We start from the raw sequence: 12,945 nt of genomic DNA on the forward strand, positions 1-12,945 counted from the left end.
GCGGTATCTCATTGTTCTAATCATTTTCCTCGCGTTATCGTTCCCAGAAGCCAGTTCTTTCTAGCGTTAAACTCAGCGTTGCCCATCGTACTTATTTACGATCTGCGTCGCTCCTCCGCGTTGAGTGCCGCCTGCGGTGCTCGGGTTCCTCCTCCGTGTTGCTTGCTGGATGGGAGATGGGCTGAGGCGGAGAAGGGCGACCCCCAGCAACAGCCAGTCGCCAACAGAGGCCACACACTGCGGCTAGGTAAGGTGGTCGACCTGGCCAAGACAGTAACCGACTTGGCGGTGAACGGAGCTGTGTGTGTGTGTAATTCCGTTTGGGATGAGGGTCGTCGCTGGGAACGCCTCGTAGCCTCGACGCTCGCCAGTGTTAGCTTGACCGGGTGAACGTGTAAAATTCATATCTAGACACCTTTTAATTAACGCCGCACCATAATACAGCGTTTGTATGATATAGAAATGTTTGTAAGATATTATGGTTGTTTCTCCTGGTTAACTCCAAGCATTTGCTGCTAAAATATGTGCTAACTAGCTCGTTAGGCTAACCCAGGTCATAGTCGGTGTCATCGGTATCTTATTCTCGGTGTAGCCTACGGTGGTATAAACCTCGTGCTAGACGGAGCCCAGGGGTACCAACTGGACGGCTGGGACGACTTTAAAGAGGGAGGCCGAAGCTTGTCAAACATGGTCGGGCTGAGGTGCCTCATTCGATGACAGGAGTGACCACGGCTGTGTTGGAAAATTGACCTTTGACCTGCTCCAAAGCACCTGCACTTTCGTTGCTGGCCTTACGGCGCCGACACTTTCGACATATCTCAAATAAAATAGTACTCATTGAAAAAAAGGAATGATATTGATCTGTTCCAAGCTCCTCAAAAACAAGAAAACTAGCAATTTATTAAAACAGAAGAAGGATTTTAACATTTATTTAAACCTGACATGCTATTTGCTTCTTCTGTACCAAGTATTAAGAACAAAATTGGGTAAAAATGTTTTGTATTTTCAAAACTACTTTTAAAAAATGTAATGACGTGAGCTGACAGTTTTCATACGTCTGCACATGTCTGAGAGTGCAAAGGTTAAATGGTAATGCGGCTGAGAATAGCAGTTAGCCTCACTAGCTTTGGCTATTCCAATTGCAGCTCCATCTTGACCGCAACAAATGTGTTGTCTTAGTATCGCACAGACAACAAATGTGCGCTAACAAGAAGTGTATTCATCATCGACGTTGTTTGCTGCAACACATGCCAACATCGTAACACTTGTGTCGCTTTACGGCTCTGATATCATGGCATGTTGTCAGATGGCATTGCAAGCAGGCTCTAAAGAACTTCTCTGTGTCCACGTTTCGGTTTTACTTGAGCTTTTATTCTTTTTGTGGAGTTCTGTCAAATGACACGTTCAATATTAGAAAGTGACACATTTGCCCAAAGTTTGTCATTTTAAGCACCCTCCCAAAGTTGATGAAGTTGAGCTACCTTCCTCAAGTGCACTCCAGCAGTGCCGCCTTCTTTGTAACTGTTCTCAAACCCAACAGACCGCCGCCCCACAAGAAACGTGCAAGCTCACATGCTTCACAGCAGCTGTTCCCAACAACAGGGGCTCCACGCAGAAACATTGACTCTGCCAAGGTGCCCAGCTAGCTGGTGCCTCAAGTTTTTTTTTTCTTTTTTTCTAAACGAGCCATCACCATCCCGACGTGACCAGTTGGCCGCCACATGACACCAGACACAAAAGCCACGGCGTAGCAAATGTTGGCTTTCTGTACCAGCAGCCCACCCCCGCAAGAACACCTCCCTCGGCCTCTCCCCCTTCTGACCTTCTGCTTTTGGATTCCATGTCATGCCGAAAGCATAGTTCTCAATACTCAAAAGTTTGAATATTCAACTTGCCTTGAGGGCGGGAAAAAATTGGCACGGAATTTTTTGTTAATGTATTATTCTGACACGAAACCTGCACTCTGCACCTCATTTGCAGGCTCTACTCACTAGAAGCATCGCTCACAGCCACCCAACAATCGGTGCTTGTGTTTGTGCTTAAATGGTTATCTTCTCCTGACTGCTAACTGAGATGCTCTCAGCGCTCCGGACTCCGTGCCGCCCAACAACCGGGCCTTTTGTTGCAAACCCCCCCCCCCCATGCGCCCGCACTGCCACCGTGCTCGTAATGCGGCGGAGAAAGAGCGTCTTTATCTGCCTTTCTTTCCGAGAAGCCGCGTAGTCGAGCAGCTTAAACAGGCTAAAGCCGCAGTACGCTTACAGTAAACACGACGCCCACACACAAAAGGCCTTCGCATTGAGGCGTGGTGTCGGGGAGGCTATCCAACATTTATACCTGTCCGATTAATTGTTGTAGACATTCCTTAGTAGACTCAGTTTTATTGTATTTTACCCATCAGCCGGGCCAGAGACGTGTGTACTGCCTCCATATTGCATTTCTCCGAATGTAGGTCAGACTTCAAATTGTGCAATTTTTATGGGCTTCCGCTGTACACGGCAATGTAGTTTGCGTGAGCATTCAGGTGTGCGTCATATGACTGCAGGTTAAATCGTGCTCGCTGCTTCCCTCCGCATCAAACTCCCGTAAGGGTAAACTCACTCGCCTAGGGTTTTTTGTTTTTTTCTTTCTTTTTTTGGTTGTCGTCTTTCTCCTTTTTCGCCATGCTCGAGTGGGTGCTCGGCTGTCGGAGAGAGTGGGAGGAGAATGAGTGGGCCGGCCGGAGGCTTGCCAAATCAGATGAGAACCTTGTTGGGAGGGGATGGCGACAATAAAAAGAAAAGAAAAAAAAGGAGAGGGATAGAAAGGGAGTGGGGAAAAAAGCAAAAAGAAAGAGCAAGCCAGGGTGGGTGGAGGAGATGGAATAGAATGTGACAGAGAATGTGTGTGTGTGTTACTAGGGAAGAAAAAAGAACGGGGAGAGAGAAAGTGGGTGGGGCGGGTTTTGTTTTGAGTCACGTGACCTTCGCAGCACACTGAACCCTCGCTGTCAATCACAGAAATACTGAGGAATAGGCTTCAAGAATTACAGCCAAGGACAATTCCTCATCCTCTTTTTCTTTTTTTCCACCCAGGAGTTTTTGTTTGCCCTCCTTCCCCCGTCCTCCTCAGCTTTTTCGGCCCGGGCAGGCCAGGGAATGTCCCGGTGGCGCCATGCCTTACGTGGACCGGCAGAACCGCATCTGTGGCTTCTTGGACATCGAGGAGCACGAGAGCAGCGGCAAGTTCCTGCGCCGCTACTTCATCCTGGACACGCAACAGGGCAGCTTGGTCTGGTTCATGGACAACCCGCAGGTAAGGTGCTAGCTTAGCGCACTTTAGAGGAGGCACGCCTTCCCTCCGTTATCGCTTTTTATCAGGCAGCGTGGAAGTCTTGCTAGGCGACGGTCTTTTAAAAGCAGGTCGGCGCATCAGTTAAGTGGAGGGAGAGGAGCGGCTCGGCCTCGCCGTCGTCGCCACGGCTGCCACCTGACCGTGTCGTTACGCCGCATTAGCGTAGCTGCGTGCGTAGTTGCGTGCGTAGTTGCGTGCGTAAGTGCTCGGTTGTTGCATGAAGTATTCAGAGACAGTGTAGCACTGGGGAAAGTTTGAATAATTCACCGGCTCCCTTTCTTTTTATAGAATGTAAAGGTTTAAATTTTAACAAGGTTCAAGTGACAATCACAGAAAAAAAAGTTCACTGATGTTTCTTGTCCCACAGAATCTTCCGGTCGGCGCGGATTGCGTCGGCTCCCTGAAGCTGACTTACATTTCAAAGGTGAGCCAAGACGTCTTGTTTGACACTAACTTGAGACAGCGGCGTGACCTACTTGGGCAGTTTGGAGCTTCTCCTTCATCGTCTCTACATTTTCTCTGGCTTCCTGGATGCACGCTAACATGAGTTTTGCTCTCGTACAGGTCAGCGATGCCACTAAGTTGAGGCCAAAGGCAGAGTTCTGTTTTGGTAAGAAAGTTTCTATTCTTACACGTTTGAGGTCTGTAAGAGATTGCGGACATGACTTTGGAGGCGGGGAAAGTAACGCAAGGGCATCTCGGGTGTTTATAGTCGACACACAGTTATGCAGAAGTGGCAACGTCGCAGCCGAGTTGTTGGTTAGTGTTGGCAGGGGATTGCCATTAACACATTGTTGTCAGACCGCAACCACAACTCGCGGTGATGCATTTGAAAATGACTCACCACCAAACAACAAAACGCTAATAACCCCACAAGGTCAGCGCGAAACTAAAGAGTGAAGAAGGTCTCGTTTGTCGCTTTAAGCCTCCGATCTCCCATTATTGTTTATCGTCCTCCTTTTTCGAACGCTTCAATCGGAGGAAATGCTCGTCTGTGACAAGACTTACGCACTTGTGTGTGCGTGGGCTTCACCAAGTTTCTGACAGGATGTCGCCATTCAAATCGGAACCCGATTCACAGATGTCAAGAGGTTATTTTTAAGCGTGCGTTTGCAGGCGACATGTTCTTGCGTACATCAATGGATCCCGCCACTCTTCATGCGTGCAGCCCGGCAGCGGTGCCCAACAAGCTCGCTCGGCCCGCCCCGCATACTGTCCGGCAGACAGAGGTCACACTCGCAGGTGGTTTTTAACAAAACAAACAAAGAAATGGAGGGGACAGTGTCCCTTTGTATTTGGTGCTGACACACATTGGCGGGGGTGCGTTTCCCAGCACACGTTTGAGTCTGCGGCGATGACTCACACCGGGAGACTCCCACATGTGCCCGGACAGAGCTGTACATCCACAGGGCAAGAAGAGTGCAGCTCAGTTCACACGGTTATTTACGGCATCGCGGGGGGGAGAGTTTAAAAGAGCGAGGTCTCGAGCCCAGCACAATTACCTGACCAGATGTTGACATTTAGAAGAAAGTGAAGGTTTCACCGCGCACATCCTTATGGAAATGGACAACCCCGAGACAGGATGTCCTGAATACCATGCTCACCAAGCTAATCGACATCTGACCTAAAAATGCACGAGCTGTATTTGAAAAGCATTTGAATATTTATTTGAAGTCAAGTCCCCCCCCCCCCCCCCCCTACCCCTACCCCGCCTGTCATGCTGAGAAATGAGTAGGCGGTTGCACAGAGGCAGTTGGATTATGCAGACTAATGCACAAGTACACCAAAAAAAAGTCGTTTTGAGTTGTTTTTTTTGAGAAATACGGTCAAACAGCACTCTAGGTTGTCAGTGACAATTTTGTAGGAACGGGAAACATGAATGCAAAGAATTACGGGAGAAATCCAAGTCGAACAAATTTTGTTCAACATTGGCAGTTCTTGCTCAGACTTTTCCAGACTTCCATACCAACTCACATGCTTGACCCAATCCTTGCTACTTTTATGTTTGGCATCATTAGTCATCAATGCTGGGATGAGGAAGATCTTCCTGCAGGCCAACGATCAGCAGGACCTGGTGGACTGGGTCAACGCGCTCAATAAAGCCACCAAGATCACGGTGAGGCAAACAAAGAGTGTCACGTGACGTGCGCTTCCTTTCTTTCACTTTGGATGGACCTCTTTTATTTTGTACTTCTTCTGTCAAGTCACATGAAGAAGGAAATGCCCTTTAGTAATTCTTCAGGGGGCTGAGATGATAAAAGTGGGTGGGAAGGAGTGAGCATGACTCGACAGGATGCTGTGTAGTTGTTTCGAGTGCAGGGATAAAAAAAGCTTCGTTGTACTTTTAATTCGCCACGCAAGGAAAAGGGTGTTTTCCATCATTGGGGCCTGTCTGTTTTTTTTTTTGCTCAGGTTCCCAAAGCATCCGACAGTCAGCAGAATTCCGAGAACCACAAGTCTTTGCTGGATGCCGTGGGACCCAAGAAACAAGTGTCGTATAAAACGGAGATCATAGGAGGGGTTCCCATCGTCACCCAGACGCAGGTAAAGTCCCCGCCGGCGTCATGAAGACAAAGCCGACAAGCCACTAAACAGCTTTTTGCAAGATGATGTTGAGTTCTATAATTGGGAAAACCCAAGCTGACCATATTCAACGTTTTGTGAACAAAACGCTGAGTCATTGCTTGTTTATGACTCATTTTTAACAGCTAGCAGAACAATGGAAGAACCTTTAATGACTCTTAGCCAAGCACAGACCCAAGGGTGTCTGTCGATGCAATTCCACTCCAGTCCTCTAGGTGGCATTAATTCAGGATCAGTTCATTTTGTTGCACAACTATGACACACAAACCACAGTAGGATTATATTATTATTCCAAATGTCACTTTTCGAAGCGGCTGACTTCTTGAACTTTTGCAGCATGAAGGTGGCGACGGGGCCGAACGAGCAGAACGTGAGGCAATGCAGCGCTCGCACAGCCAGTTGCCCTACTTCCTGGGCAGGCCCACCCAGGACCACACGGTCATCAAGTCGGGCTACTGCGTCAAGCAAGGCGCCGTGGTATGTTTCTGAATTAAAATTGTAGCAAGCATATTTTCATATGCAAGCCAAAAAACTTGATGGTGATATTATAAGTTCATTGGAGTATTAAGCATTATTTTTATTATTAATACAGTTAATGCTTCCTGTACGTACTTTGGGACTAACGACCTGATTTTCCCTTCACCAGATGAGGAACTGGAAACGGCGATATTTTCTCTTGGAGGAAAACTCCATGAGCTACTTCAAGTCCGATCTGGTAAATTGGTTCTTGAGTTAGAACACGCTCTTCAGGAATCTTGTGTGTGGGGTTTTTTTTTTTTTTTTTTTTTTTTGTCCATCTGTGACACTCGGCAGTGTGAGGCAAGCAATAACGGCAAACACGCAGCGCTGTGTCTCGGCATGTTTTATCTGCAGTCAGAGGAATTTCGCCGGCCTCCCTTCACATGTCCTGTCATGCCTCGCGCCCCTCCGGCCTCAGTCCTCTCTTGTCAGCCTAAGCCTCTTGCTCGTGCACTCTCGTCGTGACGAGATAACACGAGGCCCCGAGGACACAGACTCTCTGTCTGCCGAGAGTCGGTCTCATTACTGGCCCGAGATTTCCGAACAATGCGCTCGCAAATGAAAGCCTTTATCGCATTTAACCTTCTCCCACCTTCAGGAGAAAGAGCCGCTCAGGATGATCCCGCTGAAGGAAGTTCACAAAGTGCAGGAGTGCAAACAGAGGTATCGAACAAGTCAAGTTCTTGGTCTTGTTCTGGATTGAGACGCTAGATGTTACCTGTGTTTCTGATTTGCAGTGACATTATGATGCGTGACAATCTGTTCGAGGTCGTCACCACGTCCAGGACATTTTACATACAGGTAATGGATCAAGTTAAACTAGTACCCACGTGTCCCTCTTGATCTCAACTAAAATATTATTTATGCATACAAGGTAGCTTGAAAGTCGATTTTGTTAAAATTTTATTTCCTAGGCCGACAGCCCTGAGGAGATGCACAGCTGGATCAAGGCCGTCTCGGGGGCCATCGTGGCCCAGCGAGGACCCGGGAGGTCCGCTGCTACAGTACGTATCACTCACTCGCTCCACAGAACATCTTGTACTTGAAGGGACGCCCGGAACATCTTTAACACATAATTCTTATTATCAACAAGCGGTCGTGTTCAGCTCAGCTCGCCGTGGTACCGTTTGATGACTTCTGAATGAGTGTTGGATCATATTTCTATTTGGGAATCAATGAATTGGAAAAATATTTTGACCTCCTCCTCCCAATTATGATTTTTTTATTATGAGCCGATTGATGCCGCGAGAATGTGGAAAAGGCGCCGGACATAAATGTATTGAGCATGCGGCGGATGTGATGACTTGTGACTGACCTCTTAAACGTCCCTCACCGCATGCCAAATGACTTCAACTTACCGTATTGACCCGAATATAAGAGGACCCTGATTATACGACGAGCCCCTCTTTCTCAAGACTCGAGTTTGAAAAAATACTTTTTGAACACCAAATTTAATTTTTATACAGAAAATAATTAAGTACATCTGAAACAAATGATTATAACAATATATTTGAGAGAAAAATTATGTTGCCTCATTCAAATCATGCAAAAACTGTCTATCACATCTTAATATCTGAACATTTAAATATGTAAAGTGCAATCACATTTGTAAATGAATGGCTTCTGTTTTTTGAAAGGTAAATAAACCAATCTACCGTGATAAAACAACAAAATTGCAATAACGGCATTAACCATCAAAGTAAAGTCTAACCGTAACTTTAGTCTTGAAACAAATCTGAATAAGGAAAAACATTGCAATAAAATAATGCAAACTGCTACCGCTATTTTTATTTTTCTGCTTCGTGACAGGGGTTCGCTTTGGCCTGGGGAGTTAAGTTCAGCATTCGCTTTGAAGATATATGGCGCCATCTAGCGTTGTGAAAGGGTATAAAAACCACCGTCTTATATTCAGGCCAATACGGTAAATAATCAAGAACGTCCGGAAGGAGCCTCGGCCATGTCACCGGCGAGGAGAGACGCTTGCTGCGTTCCCGCCTCCATTTAGTCATTTTGTATCTTCACGTGTGCCCCGATGCGGTGACACAGCTGTTCCCTTCACCTCCCTCCCCGGCCACCTGTTGTCTTCCTCCCTCTTTCTCTCTCTCTCTCTATCTCGCATCCTTTTCGTCCCCCTCTCTTTCTCGGGCAGACAGCCCATCTGCTCTAACCCTGCTTTGCGCTATGTTGTTGCAGATGCGGCAGGCCAGACGGCTGTCGAACCCCTGTATACAGAGGTATACGTCTCGAATTGGGGAGTGCAGCAGCACGTACGTCAGCTTGTCTTAGTTTAAAAAAAAAAAAAGAAAGAAAAAAAAACTCTTCCCCCTTCCTTGTGAAACAAAACATTTTGATTTTACCGTAGCGCTGTTTTCTACTCACTGGCCGGCCCCGCCTCCTCGAGAGCAGATCAGATCTCATCACGAAGCATCTGACGCTCCCCCCCACCCCTCCCCTTTCTAAATACACCCTGAATATGGCTGATAACCCGACAACGCACTCCTCTTCCTCCTTCCGCCTCCCGCTGCCTCTTCCATGCTCCTGGCTTTCCGTTTAAGTCACGCAAGCTTGCTGGCTGAGTTGACTTGGCCACAAGCATGACGCGCACATGCAGAAGAAGTCAATACATGATCTTAACCGCCCCCGCCCCCTCCCACATACTCCCCTCACCCCCGCGGATCAATTCGCCTTCCTCCCGCCTCTTTTTGACTTGCCATGATTGGCTGCAAAAACAATGCAGACACGCCAGCGCACACTTGCTACTTGAACGTGATTTCTTCCTGTTCTCCGCGAGTCTTTCACATCCTCCCTTTCTCTCTCGCTCTCTCCCTCCTCCTTCCTTGCCCTCTGTCCTCTCTGCAGCCTGCTGCAGCTGTGCACCTGTCTTAGATGTGTGACTTCCTGCTTGTGTCTCCTCCTCCCTCCTGTCCGAAGCCTGTATGTCTTTTTCCCCCTGCCTCCCATCCTTTTTTCCCGTCAACGCAGCAGTACCGTTGACCTCGTTGTGCTCCCACACCTTCCTTCTCACTAATTGTGGACTAACATCATGAGTACTGTACATGTGCAGTCTTGGGTTCCCAGCACAACTCCTGTCTTAAAACCGAGGACCCCCCCCCTAAGATACCAAATCATGACAAAAGTTTTAGCAAATCTGTGGAACTGTGTGCTATAAGTGTACTTACATGAACATGTAATTAATTTGTGTACACAATTGATATTATGATAAATACTTTAGTTCAGCTAGCATATATATATATATATATATATAGAATATATTTATTAAAACTCTAGAATACATGTGACGTCCTTAATGTCACTAATCTCAATACGTACCTGCACTTGTACGGACAAAATGTCAGCCACCTAGCCGCCCAATCCTGCCCAAGCGCACGTTCGGCAGCACTCGTGTATTTCCGTGTGACACTTCAGCGTTTGTGTAAACGGCATTTGCCCAACTGCCTGCCCGCCGCCACCGCCGCCGCCTGGCTCCGTCGTCTTGACGCGTATGCTGTGTGTTTCCAGAGACTGAAATCTGAGAGCGACAAGCTGCTGAGCACCGAAGCCTCCTAAGGCTTCCTCCTCCTCCTCCTTCTTCTTCTTCTTCAACATGTCCCAACTACCAAACTAAAAAAAAAAAAAAACGCTGACTCTCCACTCCTTCCACTCCCTCCTCTTCTTCTGCTACTACTACTTGTGCTACTTCCACCATCTTCACTCTAACAATGCTCCGTCCTCCACCCTGCAGCACCAAAACTGCTAAAGCTTCATCCAAGCCTCACAGGCTGGTCTCATTTTTCTAACACCATTAACATCCCAAATGTGCCTTCTTCTTCACTATTTTTATGCATGTATGTTTTGGATTGTGTTCCGCAGGAGCACAGCGGCCGCTCCACATTCTACCGCAGCACCGCGGGCCCCCCCGTCCCTCGCTCGCCCGTATCCGCCGCGCCACCAAGCCAGCCCGATTGGGGTGACGCCGATGCCGGCGCGTGCGGCCCACGCTCGCAGCCTGGCGTGGGACAGCGAGCACTTCATGAGCCTGCTGCCCCGGCCCGCTCACAGCCGCACGCCGGCCCGCCTCTCCCTGCAGGAGACCCGCCTGGCAAAGTGAGCCCGTGCGGCGAGGAGTCGCCGTGGCGCCGGCGGAGCGCCATGGAGCCACACGTGACCGAGCCGCCCTTGGACCTGGACGACGCCGAATTGCCGGTGAGCGAGGTCTGAGCAGGATTTTCCAAACGGCCGACCCAACAAGGAAGCTTTTCTGTGGAGACGAGGCGGCCGTCGCTGAACTTTTAAGCTCCTCCCTTTCCGGTGCTGTCCGTGCTCACACACATGCACACACACACATACACAAATGTTGGGTAATCCTCTGAACTTGTGTGCCAAAGATGACCCAGTCTTCACCCGCAGTCAATCTGCTCATCTATTTACTGTGGCATATTTATTTGGCAAGCTAAATGAATTATGGAGTCTTTTCACGGTGATGTCAGACCACTTTAGCGCAGTCTTTTCCTAAACTTACCTTCATACCTAAGATTTCTTTTCTTTCACTTAATGCCGCAAAAAACTGACTGTTTTTCTAGTATGTTTTTTTAATAATGGGGAGGGGGCTATGCAACCTACAATTTTTTTAATCTGGCCTACCAAGATATAATATTTATTAAACGATTATCTTATTGATTAACTTATACATGTTATTTTTTTAAATCATTTATGAAATGTCATAATTGATTCGTTATTAATTGTAAATAAAAATAAGTAAAATAACTAATCATTTTAATTTTATGTCGCTCATGGGGGAAAAAAAAAAAAAAAGGTTCCAAAGTGGTCCGGCGTCATTGTCAAAAGAGGTCTTGGTATCTTTAAGGTTTTGGAGACTGCATTTAGCTTCACACGGACGCGCCGCTTTGACCACTAAGTGCCAAGAATAAAAGGGAGCATTTAGGGATCACAAAAAAAACAAAAGAGGACTCAACCTGTCTCTCTAATGGACTGAGGATGAATAAGCTGTGTGGTTCGTACACTCTCTTAACACTGGATTGAACCCAGGTTTCGTTTTACCAGTGTCACTCTTAAGCTCGCTGTTTTGATTTGTTAAGCATAGATCCCGGACTGTTTTTGGGACTACCTGCAACTATACCTAATTGTATAATTGCTTAAGTCATTTTTGGGCGTTTGTCAGAAAATAAGGAAGTAAAAATGGTGATAGATTACCATAACCTGCATCACTACACATGCGTTGAGAAAAGAAAAAAAAAAAAAAATGAATCTTTTTTTTTTTGTGAGAGAACATTGTATAGATAGTGTTACAATAAAATGAAAATGACTTAAGCTGTTAAGATATTAGGTTAACAACATTAATAAGTGTGTGTTGACGCTTAACGCGTGTGTTTGTGTGTGCTGCAGCAGCCATATTTGATTTTCTGAACTGTTTAAAGCAGGGGTCCCCAAACTTTTTCCAATGAGGGCCACATAACTTTCCGGGGTCAGTTTCTAACAGAAAAAGTGTGACAATCACAGGGGTCCCTAAATGTAATCATTTAGTGTTTTCCAGAAAACATGCTGACACTCCAGCACACCACACATATCCTGCATTCGGAATCAATTTTTCTCTTACCCGAACTTTTTGCCATTATTCCGTTCTTTCACGTTCTACGACTGGGGTATGGGTGGCCATAAGGGTAAAAAAGTGCTGGGGCAAAGTGAGGTCATAGGAGCATTTTTTTTTCCTAAACGTATTGTTTAGCATTTTTTTCCGTCTCTGGTATTGTTCAGGGGGTCGGGTCTAATGCCCGCGGGCCGTAGTTTGGGGACCACTGGTTTAAAGTCAAATGTTTCAGCAACCTCAATTAGCTTCCCGCTAACACTAGCACACCGCAAGAGTTTGTGTTCTTTGTCATTTTGCTGTATTTTTTTTAAAAACAGACAAATCTTATACGTTTTAATGACTCCCTACAGGGATGGGCAAAATAATCGATCAATTTTGCAGAATTGTTGTTATTGGGTCTTGAAGCCATGCTCGCTTCTTGATTCATTGTTAGCCTAGTTTGCTATGCTGTCTAAAGAAGCACCACACATTAATTGGCCAATTTCTAGATTGTTTTGGATCCAGAGCAGCTCTGTGTGTGCGTGTTTTCAGATTAGAGTTGTGTGATTTTATTTGCCCGTTCTTTTTATACATGTTTGCGGTGTATATATAGTACATGTAGGCTTTTTTTTTTTTTTTTTTGCTTCATTGCCAATATGTTACTGTAGCAGACTCAATCTACAATATTCACCATTCAACCTTGATTCCTTTCACAGGCCAAACTATTCCAGCCTTCATTCCAGTCTGGTGTCATTGCTTTGGATTGTCTCTATTTATTATGTGACGAAATAAACACAGTGAAAATAGGCGTGCGAGAACTGTCCTCCTGTGTTCCACTCAATTGGGTTTTCTCTGCCCTCTTGTGGTGGGACAACAAGTTTCACTGAAATACACTTTCTGTGAAACAGGGTTATATGAATAAACGT

At 46.6% G+C, this 12,945-nt stretch overlaps 1 protein-coding gene across 6 annotated transcripts; it reads left to right on the forward strand.

The window, feature by feature from the left end:
• Nucleotides 1-93: 93 nt before the first annotated feature.
• Nucleotides 94-12,827, forward strand: LOC125979004 (pleckstrin homology domain-containing family A member 1). Of its 6 annotated transcripts, XM_049737009.2 has the most exons (14): nt 94-247; nt 3,075-3,294; nt 3,701-3,757; nt 3,898-3,943; nt 5,352-5,449; nt 5,746-5,877; nt 6,253-6,393; nt 6,563-6,631; nt 7,034-7,098; nt 7,173-7,236; nt 7,350-7,439; nt 8,629-8,702; nt 9,295-9,369; nt 9,955-10,144. In XM_049737009.2, the coding sequence occupies exons 2-14, from the start codon at nt 3,154-3,156 to the stop codon at nt 9,959-9,961; spliced, it is 1,059 nt and encodes a 352-aa protein (XP_049592966.1). In that variant the 5' UTR covers nt 94-247; nt 3,075-3,153; the 3' UTR covers nt 9,962-10,144. The 6 variants fall into 6 exon arrangements, with proteins under 6 accessions (XP_049592966.1, XP_049592965.1, XP_049592967.1 ...); XM_049737008.1 differs by lacking the exons at nt 9,295-9,369; nt 9,955-10,144 and adding an exon at nt 10,306-12,827; XM_049737010.2 differs by lacking the exon at nt 9,295-9,369 and having other exon boundaries at nt 9,955-10,143.
• Nucleotides 12,828-12,945: the final 118 nt, after the last annotated feature.

Source organism: Syngnathus scovelli, chromosome 12 (assembly GCF_024217435.2).
Source record: "Syngnathus scovelli strain Florida chromosome 12, RoL_Ssco_1.2, whole genome shotgun sequence".
NCBI classification, from domain to species: Eukaryota; Metazoa; Chordata; class Actinopteri; order Syngnathiformes; family Syngnathidae; genus Syngnathus; species Syngnathus scovelli.

Bases quoted from the DNA above. Each gene is read 5' to 3' on its own strand.
- LOC125979004 (XM_049737007.1), top strand. From the start codon at position 3,154: ATGCCTTACGTGGACCGGCAGAACCGCATCTGTGGCTTCTTGGACATC. The intron at 3,758-3,897 runs GTGAGCCAAGAC...GCTCTCGTACAG, and splicing joins AGCTGACTTACATTTCAAAG to GTCAGCGATGCCACTAAGTT. The intron at 7,237-7,349 runs GTAATGGATCAA...TTTATTTCCTAG, and splicing joins CCAGGACATTTTACATACAG to GCCGACAGCCCTGAGGAGAT.